A 25,710-nucleotide genomic window follows, 5' to 3' on the forward strand; every position below is an offset into this window, starting at 1 on the left:
TACCTGAAAACTAATGTAATATTGTATGTCAACTATACTTCAAAGAAAAAAAATTTATGTAAAATAAAGTAACTCAAGGTCATTGTTCCTGATCATGTGCACAGCCCGCCCTCTAGTGTTTCTTTCTAAACCCTACCAAATTTTAAACCATACTCATTAATCTCAAAATGTTAGATAATAGGATTAAGAACTGTGTCATCAAATTTATAGAACAAGGCTAAATCCCTGACACGGATGAAAATTAAATCACAGAAAAGTGAAGATCCTTTCAGAAGCTGGTGGTAACCTCACTGAGGAGATACTGCAAAGTTAGTGGTAAATATATTAAAAAGTTTCATTTTGTAAATAGGGTCTTAACAGAAAGAGAAGAGTTAGTTCAAATGATAGAGGTAGATTTATGTAAAATGTGATAACTTTGTAACTACTAGTACCAGTGTTATTTAATTATATTAAAAAGACAGTCTAAATGTTGATTAAATAGTGAAATTTTTGTTCCAAAATAACAAATATACATAAAGCAGATAAATATTCCTTTGGGAGGAGTTAAGACAATCTAACTTATTTTAGTTATATATTATATAAAGTTATATATTTATATATATTTATATATAAATATAAATTTTAAGTTATATATTTAACTTTATTAAAGCATACATTTGTGGGGGGTTTGGGGGCTTTAGGGAGTTTGGGGTTTTTGGGGGGATTTTTTAAAGCATACATTTGTATTTGGAATGTTTATAACAAAGTATATCAAATTACATTTTAAAAGGAAATTCATTATCTGAGAAGAAAAAAATTTAATTGTGCACTATTCATATATCTTGATGGTTTTATAGGACATATGGGAAAAATCTGTGAGGCTGTTTTTGCTTTCATAAAAAAATAAGAAATGAACTACCTAGGTAAAAACTTGCTTGAACACTCAGAATTTTGGAGAAAAAAAAATCTCTCTGATATATTTTAACTAATTCTGTGCTTCAGGATGTTTACTGTTGACAAGAACATAAAATGAAGTATGGATTCTATGGGGCTGTGATCCATACTATTCATTGTCTTAAAGTCCAAATACTTCAGATGATGACCTTATTCAACTGTCATAAAGAATGTAAACAAAATAGAGACTTGGGTTGTCTTTTTTTAAATTTATATTCCAAGTCTCCTTATATCTCAGACATATTAGCATAACTTGTCTAAAGTCATAAAGAAAAATTGACAGAAAAATGCTTTGGATCACCATATGTTTTCAATTGATGCCGGCGAAAACTAACCTAATGGAAAGCATTTGGTACAGGTTTATTTTTCCTTTGCAGTAACAGCAGGAACATGAAGCCATCACTCTTGGTGTTTATTGTGTATCTGCTATGGTTGAAAGACTGTCACTGTGCACCTACTTGGAAGGACAAAACCGATATCCATGGAAACCTGAAGGGTACGTTTGGTTTCTTTATCTGCACTGTGTCCTGTTTGCATGTTTGCATGTCCTGCCGGCATTTACAGTGATTTACAGTTGAGAGATAACCATATTCATCACAGCCTTCTAGTTTCACGGTGAGATGTTCTCTAGGCACTTAAACCAAGTAGACAGGATGCCAAACATCTGGAATAAAAATAGAAAATTCCAGTCGAGTATCTGAGAATGTTCACATATCCAGATGTTTGCTATCACACAGATAAAACTTGCCAACTTTTGGACTGCATTTCTTGGTATCGTCCAGATGTTTGGTGTCCTCTAAGCACAGTTTTAATGAACAGTGAAATTCTTTTCTAGCATTTGAAAACTTTAAACAATTAAAGTAATCTGTGCAATTATTCTTGAGATAGTGAAAGAACGGGTTATGACATTGAATCTGGTTGGTCTATGCTCATTGACTTGTGACCTTTGCTTGATAGTATATGCTTTGGGTACTGAACACTTAGAAAAATAAATTAGTTAAAATGTTGCTTTGGGGTGTCTAATATTAAATTTGGAAGCAAGAATAAGCTCCTTTGGAAGCCACATTGACTACGGCAAAGAGAGAATGACAATGAATTTCATACCCACTACAGGCTTTTTAAAGGTGTATAAGAGATGTCCAGTAGGTTATTAAGGAATCTTGCATTATATGAGATACTTTCTGGGTTTGATGCCTAAAGCTGAAAGAAAGGGAAATTGTTCACTGTGTTTGAGGTTCCCAGTTGGACATTTAATACAAATTGTCTGTGAAGAAAATTTCAAATTTTTTCTAATATAAACACATGAGTTTTAAGTAAAAGAAAAAAAAATGGATCCATGGAAACAGGCCCTGAGGAAAATGACAAGAATGAGGTTAAGTGAACTCTGACTTGTCTAGGAGCTCAGAGGCGGGGACTAGAAGACATCATCTATGTGGCAGCTGACAGCCGATTCATTGTCATTTGCTTGCAGTTTGATGTGGTAAAAGAACAGCTAAGTCTTTATTGAGGCAACAGGAAAAATCGGTGAACTCATTGTAATTCTGATATATTGTAATCTGATCAGATCTCAAAGGAAAAAACTACAATGCATCTTTTAGGTTTTTCTGAGGCTGGAGACATAGATGTAGACGAAGAGGTGAAGAAAGCTTTGATTGGTATGAAGCAGATGAAAATCATGATGGAAAGAAGAGAGGAGGAACATACCAATCTGATGAAAACCCTGAAGAAATGCAGAAAAGAAAAGCAGGTACAGTAATTGAGAATAACACCTGTTCTTAAATATAGCTAGACCATAAATAATGCATTTCTTAGTGCAATTGATAAATTACTTCTTTCCCCTAAAAAATGGATTTTCTGGATGGCAGCTCTTAGTGGAGGAAAAGTTTGAGGAAATTTCAAATTTCTTCCAAGAACATAGTCCTAGCAGAGTAGACCTTTGCAGGACTCCAAATCCAGGAATTTGGGGGATTTGTCTCTGTTAGGGAAGTGCTACTTTCTTAAAAAGACTTTATCCTTAGTCCCTTCTGACTTGGGATATTGACTCAAAAGTGTTCCGGAAGTTTCTGGCTAGATACGTGGTTTCCAAAGGTTTTTGATTTTCCATCCCTACTACTAAAATTATTATTAGCATTCACTCCTAAATTTATGCACATTAATTTATTTATAAGTTAGACACATGAATTGCAACCATTAATATCTCAAGGGTGAGGTTCATCACTAGCCAGGGTGGATATTAAGTCCATATTTCAAATGATCTTCTGGATAGTATTTTGAAATGTTTTAGCCGATTGCCAGATCTGATTAGATCATAGTTTTACTTTGTCACGTGACCAACAAAGAGCTTATAATGAAGAAGGGTCAGCTCTGCCATTTGCTTCTTGTCTACTTGAGCTTAAATTATTCGTATTTTTTAATCTGCTGGATATTTCTTTTTTTCAGGAATCTTTTTAAGCCTCTTGTCCATTTAGTGAGCTAGTCTATTGAGAACTAGATAGGGCTAGTCTATTGAGAACTAGATAATAAAAGGATCATTTACCTGCATCCTCTTAAATTGGCAATTCATTGCAATCAGCCCCAAGGGAATAAAGAATGAGGGACACAGGGTCCATGGACTGTGGAGGGCCCCACATCCTCAGGGTCCTCCTGAGCAGCTGGTGACATGCAATGGTCTGACATAAGCACCACGAGACAGCCCCAGTGTATATTAAATAGTACAACAGCCTAGTCAATTTCTTTATTCAAATGCCTTTACTCAATAGCTGCAGTTCAAACTATGTACATTAGCAATGGGAAAGACACATGACAGTTGACTCTTGAACAATGCAGGGGAAGGGGTACTGACCTCCAGTCAAAAACTTGCATATAACTTTTAACTCCCCCAAAACTGAATTACTAATAGCCTACTGTTGACAGAAGCCTTACCAATAACAAACAGTCAAATAACACATATTTTGTGTGTTATGTGCCTTATATACTGTATTCCTACAATAAAGAAGAAAATATTAAGGATATCATAAAGAACAGAAAATACATTTACAGTACTGTCCTGTATCTATCCACATCTAAGTGGACCCATGCTTTCAAACCCATGTTTTTAAGGGTCAATTTTATATCCAAATGTCTCTAGAGGATGTTAAAAATTCTTCATATGTTACAGTATTGAGCATATGAACTTAGTACAGTACAAAGCTTAATATGTTTCTAAATTATGAAATATTGCATGGCTCCTCGTTTAATACCATTAACAATGAACATAACATTCAAAACAATTCAATTATTTTCCAAAAATTATTTTCCAACGTTACCCTTAAATCAAAGACAAAATCAAGACTGTAACAAAAATAATTTGGAAAATATTTTAAATTTTAACAGGAGAGTCAATTACTTTTAAATTTTAATTTTTAAAAGTTTGTGAATGTGGTAAAATACACACAACGTCCAATTTACCATCTTAACCATTTTTATGTGTTATAGTTCAACAGTGCTTAGTACCTGCACACTGCTGTGCAACCAAGCTCCAGAATTCCCTCCCTCTGGCAAAACTGAAACTCTATACCCATTGAACAACTCCCCATTTCTCCTCCCTCTACCATCAGTTTTTTTGGTTAAAACATAAAAATAGAAGTTTTACTATTTCCCCCTACACCTATACCTATAGACATGTGAATTGGCAGAGGGGGCCCAAACTGCAGGTAGCTGCCGGAATTCTTTATTTCTGAGCACGGTGGCCTCTGGCCATCCCTTAAGCCTCTGGAGCAGGGCTTGACAGGCTGACCCCACAGCTATCTGTGAGCCTGTCACCGGACTGGTTGATGTTGTGGCCACACCCTACACCCCTTGTCACACAGGGTCCCTCACAAGGAAAGGCGATCACCTGACTAGCAGCTGCAAGCCCTCCTCCCTTTAGGCAGCAAGCAAAAGATTTAAGGAAACCAAAAATAGCTCCTTATGAGGAAAATGTGGAAGCTCCCAGAGCTGGATTCTTTCCTGGTGCACTTGTGAGCTGGCCCCTGGGAATAATGACACTTGATAGCATTTACAGGCCCTTTATAAAACACAATATCACATGTAATCCTCCCGACATCTGCATCACCCATTACTTTCACTTTACAGCTAAGGAAACTGAGGCTCATGATGTTCATGAACGTGGTAACCCAGCACTGTGATGAATGACTGGGGAGAAAGTCAGCGGGCGGCGCTTGTCTGTCTCTGGGACCCAATGACTTTGTTTTTCTCCCTTTCCTCAGCCTCCCCACAAGCCAAGGGTGTAAAACTATGAAAAGAATGCTCCAGTTAGGGGTGGGTCAAGTAAGCAAATGTGAGTTCAGTTAAGGTTTGGACACTCAAAAAGTCCATTTAAAAATGGAAAAACCTGTTTAACTCTGAGTCTCTCCCCACCAAAATTACTTTAAAGCGAAGATAAAGGATACTTCGGACAAATTATGGCATAGCAACTCTGAGACTGGTGTCCCTAGTCTCCCAGCACAGAGCAGCACCTATTCTCAGGGGACCCAGTGTCATCATGGATCCCTCCGCAGCCCCTCCCTACTAATATATAGTGAAAGCATCTGAAACCAACTAAAAGTGGGAAACCTCGGTGGGGGGGCATAAAGTGATTTGAACTAAGTTTATATGGGACTTCGATACTCTGTAAACTACAGGAATAGTCAGTGGGTGGGACATCTAGGGGGGAAACAGAAGGAATGGGCAGGGCATTCCTAAACAAGAGATCTTCCTCCATGAGAACATTTCACTACCAAAACTTGGGACATGTGATTTGGTAACTGGTTTTTGTTGTGCTCTTGGAGGCGAGTGGAAGGAAACAGATAACACACTAGGTGGCTTGCTTGCTTATCTCACTTAATACAAAGCCTTAAGAGGTAAATTCTATTGCTATTCCTATTTGCTAAGGAAGATACTGAGACTCAGAGATGTTAAGTAATTTTTCCAAAGGTACACAGCAAATGTAGTTTGGAATTGGAAATAGTGGGGTTTTGGTTTATGGTGACAATGAAGAGGATATTTAAAACTGGGACTGATTAGGAAATGTGGGCAGTATTGTTTCCTGCCATGGTGGGGTGACTTTCTTGAGAAGATGTAGGAATCCAAAATTGTTCTGCAATGCCCAAGGAGATAAGAAAATCGTCAAAGATTCTCAGTGTCCACATGGTTCTTTGGGCTTAATATGCCAGGGAAGGATGATTTCTTTTTCTCTTCTATTAGGTAAAAACGCACACTAAATTGGTTTTAAGTATATAAACTTTACTCCCTCATGTGGTTTTCACTTAAGGGAGTCACTCTTAACTCTGAGACTGGTTGATGGAGGAATCCGTTATACCCCATCAGTCCCCTGAACTAGGTCTCAGGCTTGGAGGGAGCCAATCTTTAGAAGTCCACACATGCACGGAGGTCAGGGGTCTAGGCAGGGGTGCTGGTCTTGAGGGAGGTCCTGGGACGGGGTTGAGGTTCTCAGGGACAGGTGTCACTTCTGCTGGGTTCCGTACCACCCAGAGTGGGACCTGGACACGTACAGCAAGGAACCACGAGGGGGAGCACTTGGAATACGAGAAGCAAGAAGCATCCCACCCCCCCACCCCCCCCCACCCCCCCGCCCGCAACGCAGCAATTAGAGTGTAACTTGCTGGGCAAATTAGATTTGATATACAAGAATTGCACTTTCTTGCAGTGTTTAAGCACATACAAAAATGAAAGGCAGCATAAATAAAGGAAATAAATTTGTAAGCTTTATAAGCCTTAAAGCCCACTTTCCACATCTTCCAAGAACTAGATGTGAAGACAGACAAGTAAACAAATTATAGTCATCCCAGAGTGGGGACCATGTCATGGTTTACCCACATCTAGTGTAATGGTTGTCCCATAGCAAGTACCCAATAAATAGCTGTTGAATGAACGAATGAATAGATGGATAAGATTTGCAGTCTTCAGTAGGGATCAATCAGTGCTCCATTTCTTAATCAAACAGAAAGGTAGATTCAGTAGATCTGTCAGCAGCCAGAGGCCTGAAGAAAGAACGAAGAAGTACATCAGAATATGTATGTTTTTTAAATCAGCTATGGTACACACAGAATTATGAGATGGAAATAGGATGTTTGTTTCTCCTTTTTAATTAGGAAGCCCTGAAACTCATGAATGAAGTTCAGGAACATCTGGAAGAAGAAGAAAGCCTATGTCAGGAGTCTCTGACAGATTCCTGGGATGAATGCAAGTCTTGCCTGGAGAGTAACTGCATGAGATTTTACACAACCTGCCAATCTAGTCAGTCCTCTGTGAAAAATACGGTAAGGAAAAAATAGAGCTCAAGGTTTCAGAATTCTTAAGGACTCTATTCCAGTTTAATTTTAAAAAATTAATTTATTTTGCTATTTAGAATAGAGATGTCTGACCTGATATTGGCCTTTTACAATCTAGAATCTAACATTCATCCTTGCTTATGTATGAACCACCTACGTACATTCAATTTATCAAATAGCCATTCAGTGTTTGTCTCTCCCTATAATGACACTGTATATATCTCTCTTAGAGATTGTTTGAATCTTTCTGCCTCTTGTTATTTGTGAACATGTTCCCACTAGATTGTAAGCTCTTTGAGGGCAGGGACCATATGCTATCTACCTTCATGTAAGCATTGTAGGCATCTAATAAATGCTGAATTGAATTCTGAATAATAGTATTATAGTCTCTGATTTCAACCTGCTTTAATTTTTTTCCTGGAGGCCAAACATTTGAAGACATTCTCGGCCTCCTGAATCTCTCCTTGGATAGGCCTGCCCTCTTCTGGAAACACATCCATATACACACATTCATGTCCTCTTTAGCCACGTCTACACATGTCCTGCAGGACTGGCATGTTTTCTTTTTTGTTCCCTTTGGCTCTAATCTGGGCAGAGGGAATCACAGAGGGTGGTGACCTGAATAGGATGAGTCCTGCCCCATAAAGGGCTCCTATTGTATTGGCCTGAATTTCTCTTCCCTCCAAGAAGTGAGCTGACTATGAAAGACAGTGAAATTTTCCTCTCCATATCAGAGCATGCACTAATTAGAGTATGTTCCTGCGTTGGCAGTGCCATACACAATTATAGAGGGAGCAACCCCTAGGACAATTCATCTGCCAAGTTAATTTGCCTCCACTGTGAATTGCATCTGCTCTATTTTTATAGCCCCGGTCACTCTCCGATATACCCGACTACAGTGGAATGAGCACTGGCTGGAAGGCAGGAGATTTGGGGACCATGCCTGTCTGTGCTAGTTGTGTGACTTTATGAATATTTCTTGGGGCTGTAAGGTTTGTTTTTGTGGATGGATTCAGGGAAACAGAAGCTGGCAGAGAAAAGGGCAGACAATCGACCCAGATTACTTTTTGAGGAAGGCATGAGTGATCTAAGAATTCCTGGAGAATTCTTTGAACAGCACTAGGATGCTAGCGCTGTGATGTTTGAGAGTTGGTATGCTCCATAACAGTCAGCATGGCCACATCACTACCATGTAAGGGCAACTGTGTTCTGACACTAACTTAGGTACCATATAGATGGAGAGCATGGTGTGACTGCTAGAAAAAATTCTCCCACTGAGTGTAAAATTCTACAATTATAGCTTCATTTCTTTGACTATAGCCAAGGAGGGCTTTGATCACTACTAATATATAACCATCCCTAAGTAACCTATTTAACTCTATCAGGCATCTATAATATAGCACGAATGTGTTTATCTTTTCCTTTCCATGGACTAGTTTATGAGACAAGCAAGAGGAGACCATAAAGTCACTAAGGACATTCCACTGAATGAAACAAACCAACCCCCCTGCCAAAACCCTAAGACAGAGGTGAAAGGCAAGAGCCTTCTTCACGGTTTTGGGGCAACCTAGACTGTTCTGTTTAGACCATGACATGCCAACCACTGCCGGTTCATCAGGTGTGGCTTGTCAACAATACTGAAAACTTGGCCTTTTTAGGCCTTGGGTAGGCACATATAAACAAGGAAGAATTTCAGATCCTCTTTCCACAATCAAAGCCAAAGGTGCAAAAGTGTTAATAAATGATCTTAAAAGGAGTCACCTTTTCCTAGCTTGCCCAAAATCGTTTTAGATTTAGAATGACCAGTATAAATTGACTTTAAAATTTACAATAAGAAATGGTCCATGTCAATTATCCTTCCATTTAAAAATAATAAAATAAAATTGATTAAAAAAAAAGAAATGGTCCAGAAAGAAAATTAATTTCTTATTCCATTTTTTCCTCCACCCCACAGGTCGAACAGTTTTTCAGGAAGATATATCAATACCTGTTTCCTTTCCATGAGGATAATGAAAAAGATCTCCCCGTGGGTGAAAAGTTCATTGAGGAGGACACACAGGTGGCCCAAATAGAGAATGTGTTCAGCCAGCTGACTGTGGATGTGAGATTTCTCTTTAACAGAAGTCTTAACGTCTTCAAACAGATGCAGCAAGAATTTGACCAGACTTTTCAATCATATTTCATGTCAGAGACAGACTTAATGCAGCCTAACTTTCTTCCAGCTTTATCCAAAGAGTCAAGGGAAAAACCAGATCCTGTGCAAAGTTGGGATATTCCCAGCTTCTTCCAGCTCTTTTGTAATTTCAGTCTCTCTATTTATCACAGTATCGGCACAACCATCACCAAGACACTGAATGCAATAGAGGATTTACCAAAACAAGGCAAAGGCAAGTATTAAAAGATGAGCTTTACTTAGATGTCAATACTAAGGTCAAGCTTGGTTTACCTTTGGAAATAGTAGACATTTCTAAGTCATTGTACAATGTTTCTGAGAGTGACAATTTATGGAGAATCAAAGTTTCAGAGCCTCTTAGAGAAAGCTTTGAAGTCGGCCAAACACCATCCCTCCTCCATCATTGTCAAGAGCCCTGTGGGGCTGGTATCTCTTTTTAAAGCAAATTTTCAAAGCTGAGAAAGAAAATGCTAGCAGCGTGAGAAGTTGAACAAAACAGTTGCCTCCTTTATTAAAACTCATGTAGATACGGACAACTCTGTTCTGCTTGAACATCATGGGGTTTCCTTAAAATCAGTCTAGACTCCTCAATTCCCAGTTTGGGAAGGAGCCTAGTGTCATGTATTAACCAGGTCACGTTGAGTGCTCTGCACAGCCTCCTCCGCATCACTGCCATAATCCCTTAAATCATAACATTTATGCACAAAACCACAGAAGATGTTCACAGACAAACCCAAAACTACAGAAATCAGGGTATCTGTAAAGGATAAGAATTGCCTTCTACCAATGCCAAACAAGCCCCAAGATATTACATGTTGGAAACATAATGCTACTGTGTGTCTTGAGGCAGAAGGAGATACCTTCCTTGGGATTCTGTGGAGTGGCTGGGACACAGCATCTCAGAAATGAGAGCTGCTGGGTGGGCCAAGGTAGGGTCTACATTTCCTTAGACTTAGATTTTATGGACCTTAAGCCTACAGAAAAGAATACCCTCCTCTGACATGAAAAATAATGTGGGCTCCTTCTAGAAATCCTGCCATTTGTAAAAACATGAATGAAACTGGAGGACATTAGGCTAACTGAAACAAGCCACACACAGAAGGACAAATACTATATGATACCTCTTATATGAGGAATCTAGTCAAAAGTTATGGAAGCAGAGAGTAGAATGGGGTTGCTGGGAGCTGAGTCAAGGGGGAACAGGGAGATGTTGGTCAGAGAGTACAAAGTTTCTGTTATGCAAGATGGGTAAGTCCTAAACTTATAAGTCCAACTGTGCTGGATAGCGCCTATCGTTAAAAACACTGTACTGTATACTTAAACATTTCCTAAGAGGGTAGATTTTATTATGTTAGGCATTCTAATGATGATAATAGTAATAAATAAGAGGGCAAGAGAACATTTATGGAAGTGATGGATAGGTTTATGGCATAGATTATGGTGATGGTTTCATGGGTTTATACTTCTCTCCAAACTCTCCAAGTTGTATATATTAATTACACACAGCTTTTTGTATGTAGAAAGAAATGGGCTCCTTCTAGCTATTTCTCCATTATACCAGCTGTACTTGGCAACATCTGAACTAAATTGTCAAAATTACCATTACATTGCATCACTGGTCTCTATATAGAAGGGACCTACCTCACAGTACCAGAAACTGAAGCCAAAAAACACCGCATGACATCTTTCCCATCCCATTGTTCCATGAGCAGAGAACAGCCATCATTACTGGAATCATTGCTGGGTTCTATTTCAGGGTCTGGAAGACTTTCTTGTAAGTCAGGTGTTTTCTCTGGTATTCTATTCTAAGATTTCCAATATTCAGGAAAAGCATCAAAGCAGTAGACTAAATACATCAATGCTGGGGTGATATTACATAACTTTTGCCTGAATTTTTAAATAGATATCAATTGTTTGGGGATAATATTCCAAATGTGTTCATTAGAATAAAATAATGCCCCCTCCATCTTTCACATTGCATACAACCTTATATGTGGGTTGCTACATTCAAATGTAAACAGGAGTATATAGTGATCCATCCACTTTGAAATCGAAATAACTTCCTAATCACTGCAACTCCCTCCCACCCCACCGACTAAGAATGTAGGTTTCCACCCGTTCTGCCTCAGCTTCCTCCCCATTCTCGCAGCCCAGAACCAGCCCCTGCTCAGCTGGCCCTCTGCACAACCTCCACCTTGATGATAACCTGCATATCCAGAGCCCCCTGTAATGCAAAGGTAATGTAAATACAAATATGAAAAACAAAAACAAAAAAGCCTCTCCTCTGCTATCCCTCCCCTAACCAGACAGCACCCAGCTAGCCCCACAGAGGAGACATTCTCTTCTCTGATGAGCACCTGTGGACTATTTATCAAGAATAGTCAGGCAGGGACAGTAGGGGCAGGTGGTAGGTGAACAATAAATTTAATGCTCCTGGAAAATCTGCCTAATGGGAGGACATTTTGAGCTTTGCCCCTTTGTAGACAGAATAATAGCTTCCCAAAGATATCTACACCCTAATCCTCAAGACCTGCAAATATGTTGTGTTACACAGCAAGGGGAAACTACGGTTGTAGATGGAATTGAGGTTGCTTGTCAGCTGACCTTAAAATGGGGAGATTATTCTGAATTATACATGTGGCTACAAGGGTTCTTAGAAGTGGAAGAGGGAGGCAGAGTAGAATCTATAGAGATGGTAGCATGAGAAGGACTTGGCCCTACTTCGCTGGCTTTGCAGGTGGAGGAAGGGGCCCAGGAGCCAAGGCCTAGAGTTGGCCTCTAGAAATTGGAAAGGCAAGGAAATGGATTCTTCCCTAGAGCCTCCAGAAAAAAAAACCCACTTGATTTTAGGCCAGTGAGACCCATTTCAAACTTCTGAGCTACAGAACCAGAAGACCATTGGTGTTATTTTGAGCCAATAAATTTATGGTAATCTGTTACAACGGCAACAGGGAACTAATACAAGGCTCTTGTCAGTTACAATGGCCAACATTGACTGAGTGAGCGCTGAGTATCTGACAACCTTCATGGATGGGCTTTATTTGTCAATGATTGTCCTAAGAGCTAAAATTAGAAAAATAGCTAAAATTGAATAATGAACACCATTAAAAGAAAAGAGGCGATAATAAAAAAATCTGAAACGTTGGGGCACTTGGGTGGCTTAGTTGGTTAATCATCCAACTTTTGATCTCAGCTCAGGTCTTGATCTCAGGGTTGTGAGTTTAAGCCCCATGTTGGGCTCCCACAATGGGCATGGAGCCTACTTAGAAAAAAAATCTGAAATATTTCGGTTTTTAATATTCTTATTTGATTGAGTGTGGGTTTCATTTTAGTCTTCATATGGGAGAATTTCTTTCCTACTTTGGTCTTTCTAAACTTCAGTTCCAGAATCTGTTGAAAGAGAATAAAATAGCTCTTGTAGTTGTCCTCTCTTGCTTTATAAATCCCTGGAAATGTTAGAGAAGATCGTGTTCAATTAATCTGCATGGTGTGGTAGCTTGGTGCAGTGCTGGATGCTGGGAGATATGAGTTCTAATGCTACCTTAGGGAGCATTTTGACTTTAATTTTCCCTTTGAATGGGGTGGGGAGACAGAGGCAGGTGGGGAGAGTAGATGGTTGATAAGAGTGACAGCACCAGAGGTAGCTGCCTAGAGGGGTCTGGAGGTTCTGTGATGGGTTACTGCCATGCACAGGATGAGGAATTGGTATCGGATGGTCCTGGAATTTGCCATCCCTCATCTATACACCTATACATCTATATAGATGCTGGGAATAAGACAATGATTATGACACAGTCCGTTTTAGGAACTCAGTCCAGAGAAAGGAAAACAGATCATTGGACAATTACATTACCTCCATTACCATATTGTAAGCAAAAATGACAGAAGAAGGCACGGAAGAATGGCATGATTTCAAATGACAAGGCCAAATCCCTTCCCTCAATGGGGGCGGGGGAGGCGTCTAAGAGACAAGATAAGAAAGCAAACAGTACAAAAAGCAGAGACAAGCTCTATAGCAGAACACCTCACAGGGGTTCTGGGGGGTGACAGGGGACATTTCAGGGAGGCAGCTGGGAGGCCACGACTTTCTATTCAACAAAAGGAGATGGTTACCTTACACACCATGTGATCTAACCAGTGCCTCCAGTTTTTAAGCAACAGACTTCACAATTCATCTCAAAATGAAATGTTTCATTTTAAAATGTTATAAATTAATAATAAATGTTTCCTAATGTCAAACGCTCAGTTGAGAACTGTCAATTTTCTGTTGGACAGACTTCTTTTATACATCATCATTTTCATTTGAATTTTTAATTCTTCCAGAAAAAGAAAAGGGTTTCTCAAAAGTTGATCAGCTTTAGATGTTTTCCTAAATCTTTGACCCATTGTTCATAACATTATATATATATGAAATGCAAAAGGAATAGTAAGAAAGTAAATGCCTACCACCCAGCTTTAGAAACAGACATTCCCAGTACCTTTGAAACTCTAATGTACTTCCCAATTATAGCTTTAAAAAATTAAAATAATTATTAGAAATTTTTTAAATAGAAAGAAATCCAAAGAGAAAAGTGGCCTACAATTCCTTATTTAATCCACTGACATCAGAAATAATAATAAAAATAAGACACACTAAATTTAAAATAGTTCAAATATATAAAAGAATAAACAAATGAAAGATGCCCTCTCTCACCCCATCAAGTATCTCTTGCAAAAGATTCCTCATGATTTCTTCCAGAAAATAAAATTATATGCATTAACTTTTCGGGGGTGGGTGGTGTACAAATAATCATAGTTAATGTGATTGTTGGATCAAAGAATATATGCATTTTTTAATAGTTGTCAAATTGTCCTAGCAAATGGTTGCCACAATATGCCCTCCTATGATTGAAGACAGAAAGATTTTATTTTTTTTTATTTTTTTTAAAGATTTTATTTATTTATCTGAGAGAGAGAATGAGATAGAGCATGAGAGAGGGGAGGGTCAGAGGGAGAAGCAGACTCACTGCTGAGCAGGGAGCCCGATGCAGGACTGGATCCTGGGACTCCAGGATCATGACCTGAGCCGAAGGCAGTCGCTTAACCAACTGAGCCACCCAGGCGCCCGAAGACAGAAAGATTTTAAAAGAACTGGTAAGAAAAAGAAATGACATCATGTTCATGCCTTTAAAATGCAGACTCTAATAACATTTATGTGCAAACACTATGTTACCTGCAGATTCTAACCATGGAAGCCTGGGTTCAAAGGTGTTGCCTGTGCAAGACAGAGGACCGTGTGGAGAACTTGGCCAGAATTTGTCAGAATGTTTCCAGTTTCATGCCAGATGCCAGAAATGTCAGGATTACCTGTGGGAAGGTAAATAATTATTATTTTCCAGGGTTTCAATAGTATTCTGGTTAGAGGTCAAAATCTCTCTTTTACAAGCATCATAGGTTCATTCAAGCAGTTTTTTTGCGTGCTTATTCCCATCTGGGGGTGTTCAGTGTAGGTTTATAAACTTTTATTATTCAAAAGTAGGCCACTCGCTTTTTCTCTTATTTAAAATCCCATCATAGCTCCTGTGACATTTTTTGTGGTTATAGACCAAGAACCACTAATGTATGCAAAAGAGAAGGTAGGAGCAAATTAGGGCACTCCTTCCTTCTTACAGCAAGGAAAAAGAAAGCCCACCATGGAAGCAATCTTCCCATTGTATAAACAAATTATTAGCCGAGTGTTTGTTTGTTTTTTTTAAGTGGCATTAACTCTTTCCAATTGGTGGGTTAATTACTAATTAGTATTTAAATATGTAAGGTGGCTCCTCCTCAGAAACCACATAGCCTTTCCCCTCCCAGACTTGGCCAAGATGGTGAGAAATCCTTCCCTCCCCGACCCTTCCCTCTCCTCCGGCCGTCTCTCCCCTATCTCCTTTCCCTTCCCCTAACTAAAGTTACCCCTCCCATCCGCCAGACCAACCCCCGCCCACCAACACATTTTCTTACAAAAGCCAAGAGATGTCAATTCCTATGCTTCTGCTTTTCACCTCGCTAAAGCCCTGAAGGAAGGAGTTGCTAAAAAGCAAGAAGGTTGGACATTTTTGTTATTTCTCCTGAATGGCTAATTCAGTGACTCTGCACCTCTGTTTCATCACATGGAGAATGGAAATAATAGATCTATTTTACAAAGGTGTTTTGCAGATTAAATATAATGTTTACCATACTAATGATTTTCGCTATTTAGTTTTTGCTTTTTAAGTCACAGTTTCTGCATGCAGAAACAGAAGTTTTTATAAAAGAAAAATATGCACAAACACCCTGATCACTTACAAAAATGGTCCCACTCAAACATCCCATCTATGTATCATCATCCAGTTAAAAGCTTTGATGAATAATAATCTCTCCCTGTCATAAAATCATACAGAAGATGGGGAGAGGGTATTGGAGGAAGGTGGTCAAAGAGGTACAAGCTTCCAGTGCAAGGCAGGTAAGCTACAGCAGGATGACTTTCACTATAACTGCAGTGTGACATCCAGGAAAGTTGGTAGGATAGTAGATCCTAGGAGTTCTCATCAGAAGGAGAAATTTGGTTTTCTTTTTGTTGTATCTAGATGACATGAGGGATATTAACTAAACCTATTGCAATAATTATTTCACAATATATGTAAATCAGACCATCGTACTGTACATCTTAAACTTAGTGATATATGTCAATTATTGCTCAATAAAACTGGAAAATTATGCAAGGAATCAGATAATATAGTACAAATGCCTTGGATAATCAATATGCATCAGACAACGTGTTAACTACGGTACACATTGGATAACACAGAATACATGCAATGTGAATTGACTGCTGCATAAACCATTGAAGAAAGGAGGCTCTATTGTGCTCCCATACAACTTAAAACTTTTATTATAAACATCCATTTTGTTATAATGTATAAAGGATAAAAGAACAAAACCCATGTGCCTACAACTGGATTCAGAAATAAAACATTACCAAAATACATGAATTCCCTTCTGTGTCCCTTCCACATCATATCCTCTTTACCCCCTCAAAAGGAAACTGCTATTTTGAATTTAGTGTTTATTATTCCTTTGCTCTTCTTTATACTGTTATCACGTGTATGTATATATAACACACACAACATACATAACAGTGTTTTGCATGTTTTTCATTTTATATTGTCAAAGTATGATTTTTTAAGTTTAAAACTATGACTCATACAAATATAAAATGAGCAAATGTCAAGACGAATTTATCCTATATAATGAGGGAATCCACAAAGTGTTACAGCTGTTTCAAAGGAATACAGGAGAGACTGAATTTATAGTCAAAGATAGACAGAACGTGGAAGTTAGATTGCAAAATTAAATATAATACTAGTTACTGTTCTAACGGACAATAAAACCATAAGTTTTGCAGTGATGTTTTCTATCCGACCAAAATAATTTATATGTCTACTTGACAAAAAAAATTCACAACTTTTCAATTTTGAATGTTCATCTAAGCACATAGAATCTTGCCCTGAGCACCAGTTAAGTGGTAAACCCAACAAAAGATCATTTCCCTAGAGAATCAAAGAGGCTTTAGGTGGGTTTCTTAAACAATGCAGCTGTTCTTCTGCCTTATTTCCAAATTTTGGATGATTTTTTCTTAACAACGTAAAATATTATTGCTTATGTATTCATTGGCAACTTGGCTTGTCACAGTATAGTTTGTGAGATTTAGCCATGTGACTATGTGTTCTAATTCATTAATTCACTGCTCCACTAGTCTGTGTAGGCATATCACAATTTATCCATTCTCCTTGAGTCTATTTAAGTTGCTTCCATGTTTTCCTATTACAAACAACTCTTCTACATTTTGCCAAACAATAATTTTGCCTCTTCAATCAACATTTGATTCTTTCCTTGTTCTAAGATGAAGCACATAGCTATAATTATAGATGTAAGATCTTATAATAAATAAACCTTATATTTGATAAATATTTTCCAAGACATAATAAATCTTTTTGTTTTCCCACTAGTTACCATACATTTTTGGTCCTGATTTTAAAAAGATTTACTGTGAATCTTTTCCTCTTCTCCCATATCAATTACTAGTACTGGGTATATACACCCAAATTCAAAATAGTACTTTCCCTTTGAGAGGATAGAGAGGGGTTTTGATGTGGAAGGGGCACAGTGGGGGCTTCCTCTGTTTAGGTAGTATTTCATTTCTTAATATAAGTGATAGGCACATGGGATTTATACCAAGGAACTTCTGTCTCCTGCCCATTTTGTTATATAAGACCACATAATTATCAATTAAACTAAATCCCTTTTGAAAGTGATGTGAGTATATAAACAATTACTTAAGAACAATAGGCATAAACTGGCAGAAGGGAACATATGAATAGTAGATTAAAAACAAAATTATCACAATAATTTGTGGTTTCTTCCATCAAGAGATGTTTTATATTTTGTATTTATTTATTTTATATTTTTTATGTTTTTTAAAATTTTTCCAAGTCCATAATTCTGGGGTTGGCCATTGGTCTGTCCTTAGTGAATGAGGCATTGACAAATGTGACCAAAGTGCAGGTTTGACATGTGCTTGTAAATTAAATCTTGTTCTGGGGCATCTGGGTGGCTCAGTCCATGAAGCATCTGCCTTAGGCTCAGGTGGTGATCCCAGGGTCCTGAATCCAGCCCCACAGCAGCAGCGGACTCCCTGCTCAGCAGAGAGTCAGCTTCTGTCTCTCCCCACCCCATTCATTCTCTCTCATTCACTCTCTCTGTCAAATAAATAAATAAAATCTTAAAACAGAACTTCTCTCTTGCTGTTGGACACCTATCTACTACCATGTGAACATTTGTGTATCTCCTTTGGAGAAATGTCTACTCAAATCCTTTGCCCATATTTTAGTTATTTGTCTTTATCATTGAGTTGTAAGAGTTCTTTATATATTCTAGATACTAAACCCTTATCAGATATACTATCTACAAATATTTTCTCCCATTCCCATGTGCTGTCTTTTCACTTTTGGAATAATGCCCGTTGAAGTACAAAAATTTTTCATTTCAATCAAGTCTAACTTATCTATTTCTTCTTTTCTTTTTTGTATTTTGATGCCATGTCTAAGAAGCCATTGCTGAGGCTCAATCAATTAAGCATCTAACTCTTGAGTTCAGCTCAGATTATGATCTCAGCGTTATGAGATCAAGCCCCACACGGGGCTCTGTGCTCAGTGGGGAGTCTGCTTGAGAGTCTCTCCCTCTCCTCCCTCTGCCCCTCCCTCCACTCACCCTCGTTCTCTCTTTCTCTCTCTAAAATAAATAAATAAATCTTTAAAAAAAAAAAAAGAAACCATTGCCTCATCCAAGGTCCCATAGATTTATACTTATGTTTCACCTACAAAACTTATATATTTAGTCCACGTGTTTAGGTCTCTGATACATTTGAGTTCATTTTTGTATGGTGTGAAGTAGGGAGTCCAGTTTCTCTTTTGCAGTAGATATCCAGTTGTCTCAGTTCCACTTTTTGAAAAGACTGTCTTTTCCCTCGTAGAATTATCTTGGCACCTTTGCTGAAAATCCATTCACAGCAAATATAGGGTTTATTTCTAAACTCTCAATTCTATTCCATTGATCCATATGTCTATCCTATGTCAATATCACACTGTCTTGACTATTGTACTTTGTAGGGAGTTTTGGGAAGTGTGAGTGGTCCAGTTTTGGTTTTTGTCTTCTTTTTTAAGATTTTATTTATTTATTTGAGAGAGAGAGTGAGAGTGAGAGAGAGAGCAGAAGTGGGGTGAGGGGCAGAGGGAAAAGCAGACTCCCTGCCAAGCAGGGAGCCCGATTCAGGGCTTGATCCCAGTACTCTGGGATCATGACCTGAGCCTAAGACAGAGATGCTTAACCAGCTGAGCCACCCAGGCACCCCTGTTTTCAAGATTGTTTTGGCTATTCTGGGTCCCTTTCCACATAAATTTTGGGATCAGCTTGTCAATTTCTGCAGAGAGGAAATTCAGCAGGGAGTTTGATAGGAATTGCATTAAATTTATAGATCAGTTTGTGGAGTATTGCCATCTTAACAATATTAAGTCTTCCAATCCATCAACATATCTTTCCATTTATTTAAATCTTCTTTAATTTCTTTCAAAGATGTTTTTTAGCTTACAGTGTATAAATCTTCCACTTAAATTTCTTTTTCATAAGCAATTCATTCTTTTTCATAAGCAATTCATTCTTTTTAATACTATTGTGAATGCAATTGTTTTCATAATTTCATTTTTGGTTTGTCCATATTTTATAGAAATACAATATTGATCTTGTATTCTGAATTATTTATTAGTTTTTATATTTTTCTGTGTGTATGTATTCTTTAGGACTTTCTATATACAAGATCACGTCATCTGTGAATATAGTTTTACTTTTTCCCTTCCCATGTGACTCTATTTTCCATTAAGTTTTACCTTTGTTCCATGAAAATCTTTTTTCCTGGGTGGTACTCTTTAAAAGAAGAAATGAATATCCCTTGAGAATTCTGCTTGCCTAAATCATGAAGCAATCACCACCTTCTTCCCCCCATAATTAAAAAATATATATTTATATTACTATTCTGAAAGTTAACAACTCTGAATTTGCAAATGAAGACGTTTTAAAAGAATATCTGAATCTCCTCTCAAATGTATACCATATCTTTTTATTTGTTTGTTTGTTTTTAGAGGGAGAGAGAGACTGGTGGGGAGGGGCAAAGGAAGAGGAAGAGAGAGATCTTAAGCAGGATCCACGTGGGGCTCAATCTCACAACCCTGAGATCATGACCTGAGCTGAAATCAAGAGTTGGATGCTTAACTGACTGAGCAACCCAGGCGCCCCTCAAGTGTATAATATATCTTGTTGACTGTGACTCCCTTCATTTTCAAAATATTATCTTGAATCACTTTTCCAATGTATGCTACTGCAAATTTATTTTTTTAAAAGATTTATTTATTTTTAGAGAGAGAGAGAGAGAGAGCATGAGCAGGGGGAGGGGCAGAGAGAATCTTTCAAGCAGACTCCCCACCAACTGAGGAGCCCGATGTGGGGTTCGAGCCCGCAACCCATGAGATCATGACCTAATCTGAAACTGAGTCAAATGCTCAACTGACTAAGCCACGAGGTGCCCCAAATTTGTTTACTTATAAGTACAAGGGGCTCCCTCTCCTCAAGATCCCAAAACAATTTCTGAAAATGTATGAGATGCTAGGGAATCTTGTGTTATATCTTCAGGATCAAAAAGAAACCAATAAACTGATGTGTAAGACCTCAGATGAGGTAGTCACCAGCTCTGGTTGGTGGATTCTCTCCTGCCCCTATCTTCCTGAAGGCATGGCTTTTTGGTAAACAGTAAAAGACATAAAGAGTCTGTGGTCTTTTTCCACAGCAACAACCTCTTATGATCTTCCATGCCCTAACACAGAGACACTTCCATAGTCTTCAGATAATCTTTCCACAGTATCAAGCTGCTCATCAGCACAGCTATGTATATTCCTAGAATCCTGATTCAGTTCAGATGGGCTGTTGTGCAATATAGCACAGAGCTGTAGAATCATAGTGTCTTGTCAGCACAAAGGTTGATTTCTCACTCTGTGCTGTGTTAATTACTGTTTGAGTGGAGGTCCTGCTACACCTCTCACTCAGGAGAATGCAGCCTCAGTACATGGAGCAAACCTAGTTCCACCATCTGGGGAAAGGCAACATGATAAATCCTTAATTGTTCCTTATGCTTCCTCCAGAAGCAAGACCCATCACCTTGAAGATGGCCACACCTAACTTCAAGGTGGCAGGAAGCACAATCTCCCATCTGTCCTGATCAGAATATCAGTGAGTGGCCCTAATGACCCTTCAGAGACACTACAGAAAGAAGGAAAAGAAAAAGGAACATTTGCTAAATCTCCAGCGTGTGCCTGCCGTGTGAGCAGACAGTTTACAGTGTTACTACATTCACGCCTATTTTACCTAAACTGAAAACTCACTGAAGGTCCAAAGGCTGGAAATAGAAATAGAAAGCTTAAGGGTTGGGATTTAAACCCACATCACCCAACTCCAAATTCCATGGGCATTTTCCTTTACCATGTGACTTTCTTCTTTGCTAGACTGTCCTGATGTACCCGAACTATACACAAAAGTAGATGAGGCCCTCGCATTGGTCAACATATCCCATCAGCAATATGCCCAGGTTCTCCAGATGACCCAGCATCACCTAGAGGACACCACATATCTGATGGAGAAGATGAGAGAGGAATTTGGCTGGGTGGCTGAATTGGCAAACCAGACTCCAGGAACTGAGAACATCTCCAATTCCATAAAGGTAATGGAGAGACCGAAGAACAGATATGGAGATGACATGTGCATACATTGATTTTTTTTTTCTGTTAATTCACTTCTTAAGTACATCTCCATTTGAAAACAAGCTGTGGGAGGATATTCATATTTCCATTACAACTGTATTCAGGCTGACTTGATATAATGTGTGCATGGTCCTTAGAAATAAGAAACTCTATAAAGAAAACCAATTTAAAATGCAAAATACTTTCTAATCCAGACATGGCCAATTCTGCTTAGAACTACAGGGATGTACTTAACTGATACAAGTAAACTTGAAGAAACCTGACCAATGTAATATTTAAGAGAGAAGACTTCCAGGTGAAACAATGAGTTCAAATGCTGACCGTGATACTTAGCAGCTGAGTAAGTTTGGGAACGTTCCGTGACCTTTCTAGGTCTGTTTTTTCCCCCTGAAAATGGAAATAATAGGATACCTTAAAATGGATGTCTGTAAAGCCATTAGTATAGGCTCCTTATCCAAAGCAAGAGCTTTGTAAATTCTAGCTCTCAATAGTTTTTGAAACAAAAGGCTGCTGACTTACCTTGAGAGTTAAACATATTTATATACTAATATTCACATCAAAACATATTGCCATCTTAAGTGGCACTTATACCATGTCTCCCACCATCAATCAGTAACTCCTGTTGCATAACATAAAACAGTGACTGAATTTCTCTTCTAACCAACTGCCCCCACCCCCACTCCCAAAACACGCATTGCATTAACATACAAAAGTATCAGGCTGGTGACTCCTGATGAGGTTAGTTATTGATGGGGTTCCTAAAAAGACCTGGATACAAAAATCATCAGGCTGAGCAACTGAAGAAGCAATATTTTGTGCAGCGCGTCCTGTCAGTGCCTTACCCAGATCCTGGGGATCCTTTTACCAACTTTGGCTGGTGCTGCTGCAAACAGCTCTTCCCACCCCCCAAACCTTCTCCAAAGGGTTACCTTAGGAGCCACTTAAGAGCTCCCTGCAGCAAAAACAAAACAAGTTGAAATCAGAGAGGAAGACAAACCATAGGAGACTCTTAATCATAGGAAACAAACTCAGGGTTGCTGGAGGGGCGGGGTAACTGGGTAAGGGACATTAAGGGGGGCACGTGATGTGATGAGCACTGGGTGTTATTCACAACTGGTGAATCAGTGAACTCTACCTCTGGAACTAATAATACACTATATGTTAACTAATTGAATTTAAATTAAAAAAAAAAAGAGCTCCCTGCAGCATCAAGCTGAGGCTAGAGGTCACCTGAAGCCACATCCTAGATTAGCTTCTCCGTCTTGTCTGTGTTGCTTGCCTAATCCCCCCAAAAGTTGCACCTGAAGCCACCCTTAATCATTTGCATCAGCATCTCGGCTCTGCTTCCAGGGAATCTGACCTATGACATTCTGTATCCTAGTAGTTCTGTCTCTTTCAGACTGCAGTTGTGGCCCATGTGTGGTTTGAGACGTAGGTTTAGAGAAGCCTAACCAGCACGTTAAACAAACAAAACAGAATAGGGCAGACTAGGAGAGAAAATATTAGAGTGCATTATATTTAACAAGTCATATGCATATATCCTGGAACTTTCATTTCCATTATGTGCATGTACATGTGTGTAAATGTGTGTATACACATATGTAAGACGTGTGTTTTTGAGTCATGATGTAAAATGTATTTGTAACTCTCGACCACAGTCAAACAATTCTGAAAACCACTCTCCCACGCCTGCCGATTCTCTGATTCATTTCCTTCGTTAGATAGATCATACCCTAGAGAGTAAAATAATTCCGTATACTTGATCATCCTCACAAATACAGACTTTCAGCTAATGAGGAAAAGGCCTTGTCTCGAGGAATAAAATCTGAAGAAAAATTTGAGCAGTGCTTTCAATCTTTAGAAAGTTACAGCCAAGAGTTAATTGCTTTCATTGTCAGATTTTCCGTTCTATGTGTTGGTTTGCTTCTATTCTAATGTCTCTGGGTAACACTAACAGATTTACCTGAAATTCTTTATATTGATAACAAAGTCAGTTCTGTATAAAAATCTCCATATGAAATAAAATTATGGGTTTCAAGGATATATTGTTCTAATAATCATCGTCACTAAAGAGCACTTTCTATGCATCAGGCAATGTTCTAAGACGTTTTTTATACACCAGATTGTTTCATACTCTCAGTGATCTTACAAGGCACTGTTTTTCACATTTTACAGATGAGGCACAGAGAAGTTAAACAACTTGTCTGAGGTCACACAGCTAGGAAGGTGGTAGAACTAGGATTCAAACCCAAGCAGCACTTCTCCAGAATTGCTGGGCTTAACCACTTTGCCAAACTACCTGTAAAAGTTATTTTTCTCAAAACAGCTCTTATTTCATCAGGTAACAGAAAGTGCAAAGCCATAAAACAGAAAGAACTGAAGAGGAATACACAAATTCCAGCAGGTGAAAAAAGTTATGCCCCTCAGGTTGTAGTTACACGGTGTTAGCTTTATGATTATTTATTAAACTAGACAAAAATGTTTTATGCAGTTTTTATGTGGGTCATATTCACCAAAAGGAAAAGGGGGGAAATCATGCGAGCTATTCCTTTATAAACTAGAATTAAGGCATTAACAGTTTTTATTTGGCTTAATATTTGGTTTTAGTTTTTTTTGACAATGGGGTTATTTGAAAACATTTTCAAAATAGTTCTCTTGAGGTTACATCAACTTGCATGTAAGTACAGTTTCATTTAAATTCTTAAAATCAAAGTATATGCGCTTGAGAATTCATTAAGGGTAACTGCCGTGACTTTCAGATGACTGGTTCTCACAGACATCACACATGCCACCCTAAATCTTAAATTTCCTAGGAAAACTCAGTATAAAACTTGGTGCATCACATTAATGTTTGTGACGCTGACAGTTGTGCTCACCAAATACTCCCTCTGCTCACTCATCTTTTCTAGCTGCTCTTCCTGTTAAGTGGTGCCATGTGACAAGTTCTGGCCAATGAAATGTGAACAAGACTGAGCAGGGTTATTTCTAGACTGAGATAATGCAGGGCCTGTGTGTGCTGATCCACTCTCCGTCTCTGCCAAGGGCACAAAGAAAGCCAGGCATTCCTCGTGCTACAGCCATAAGATAACATGCCACTGTCAACAGGGTCCCAAGCGGTGGAGGCTGCACAGGGCCCCTGAAATGGACATGAAACATGAGCGAGAAATAAATGTTTGCTGTATGAAGCACTGGGATGTTGGGGCTACTTTGTTCCCTCAGCACAACCTAGCCTATCCTGACTAATGTGCTATTAAATTAATCCTGAATGTGCCCTGGGGTTTAGTAATCTTTTCCTGTGTAATCCTTCTTCTTAGGTGGTTCCCAATGTTCATGAAGGCAATTTTTCCAAACAAGATGACACAATGATAGACTTAAGCATTCTGTCTTCCTCCAACTTCACACTCAAGAACCCTCTTGAAGAAAGTGCTGAGAGTTCCAACCTCATTCGCTATGTGCTGGAGAAAGCCGCACAGCATTTTAAGAAACATTTTAAAACTTGGTAAGCAGAGTGTCCAGTTAGAAATGCCTTGTTAATAGGAATAGATGATTCATTAAAGGGAAAGACAGCAAAACTAGTCTTTAAATATCTGGAAAATAGGGGCGCCTGGCTGGCTCAGTCGGAAGAGCATCTGACTCTTGATCTCAGGGTAGTGAGTTCAAGCCCCATGTTGGGCATTGAGCCTACTTAAAAAAAATAAAATAAAATACTTGGAAACTATGTTCAACTTCATTAATCATCAAAGACATAAAAATTAAGACAAGATAGCATTGTGTGCCTATCAAATGTGTAATTTAAAAAAAATACAAAATTATGATACGAATGTAATGAAATGGGAATTCTTATATGTTACTGGCAGGAATACAAACTGTTTTTGCCTTTCTGAAAAGCTATTTGATTATGCATGTTAAGAGCCATAAAACTTCTTTTTGA

General features: G+C 38.5%; 1 protein-coding gene across 1 annotated transcript; it reads left to right on the top strand.

Annotated features, from left to right (window-relative positions):
* Positions 1 to 1,314: 1,314 nt before the first annotated feature.
* Positions 1,315 to 25,282, top strand: CLUL1 (clusterin like 1). Its single transcript, XM_028094507.2, has 7 exons — positions 1,315 to 1,429; positions 2,532 to 2,680; positions 7,065 to 7,232; positions 9,199 to 9,631; positions 14,636 to 14,773; positions 21,525 to 21,739; positions 25,094 to 25,282. The coding sequence occupies exons 1-7, from the start codon at positions 1,324 to 1,326 to the stop codon at positions 25,280 to 25,282; spliced, it is 1,398 nt and encodes a 465-aa protein (XP_027950308.1). The 5' UTR covers positions 1,315 to 1,323.
* The last annotated feature ends 428 nt before the right edge of the window (positions 25,283 to 25,710 follow it).

This window comes from Eumetopias jubatus, unplaced genomic scaffold (assembly GCF_037043125.1).
Source record: "Eumetopias jubatus isolate StellerSeaLion01/CBP00866 unplaced genomic scaffold, mEumJub1_p1.0 scaffold_16, whole genome shotgun sequence".
NCBI classification, from domain to species: Eukaryota; Metazoa; Chordata; class Mammalia; order Carnivora; family Otariidae; genus Eumetopias; species Eumetopias jubatus.

Bases quoted from the DNA above. Each gene is read 5' to 3' on its own strand.
- CLUL1 (XM_028094507.2), top strand. From the start codon at position 1,324: ATGAAGCCATCACTCTTGGTGTTTATTGTGTATCTGCTATGGTTGAAA. The intron at 7,233-9,198 runs GTAAGGAAAAAA...TCCACCCCACAG, and splicing joins AGTCCTCTGTGAAAAATACG to GTCGAACAGTTTTTCAGGAA. The intron at 14,774-21,524 runs GTAAATAATTAT...CTTCTTTGCTAG, and splicing joins TCAGGATTACCTGTGGGAAG to ACTGTCCTGATGTACCCGAA.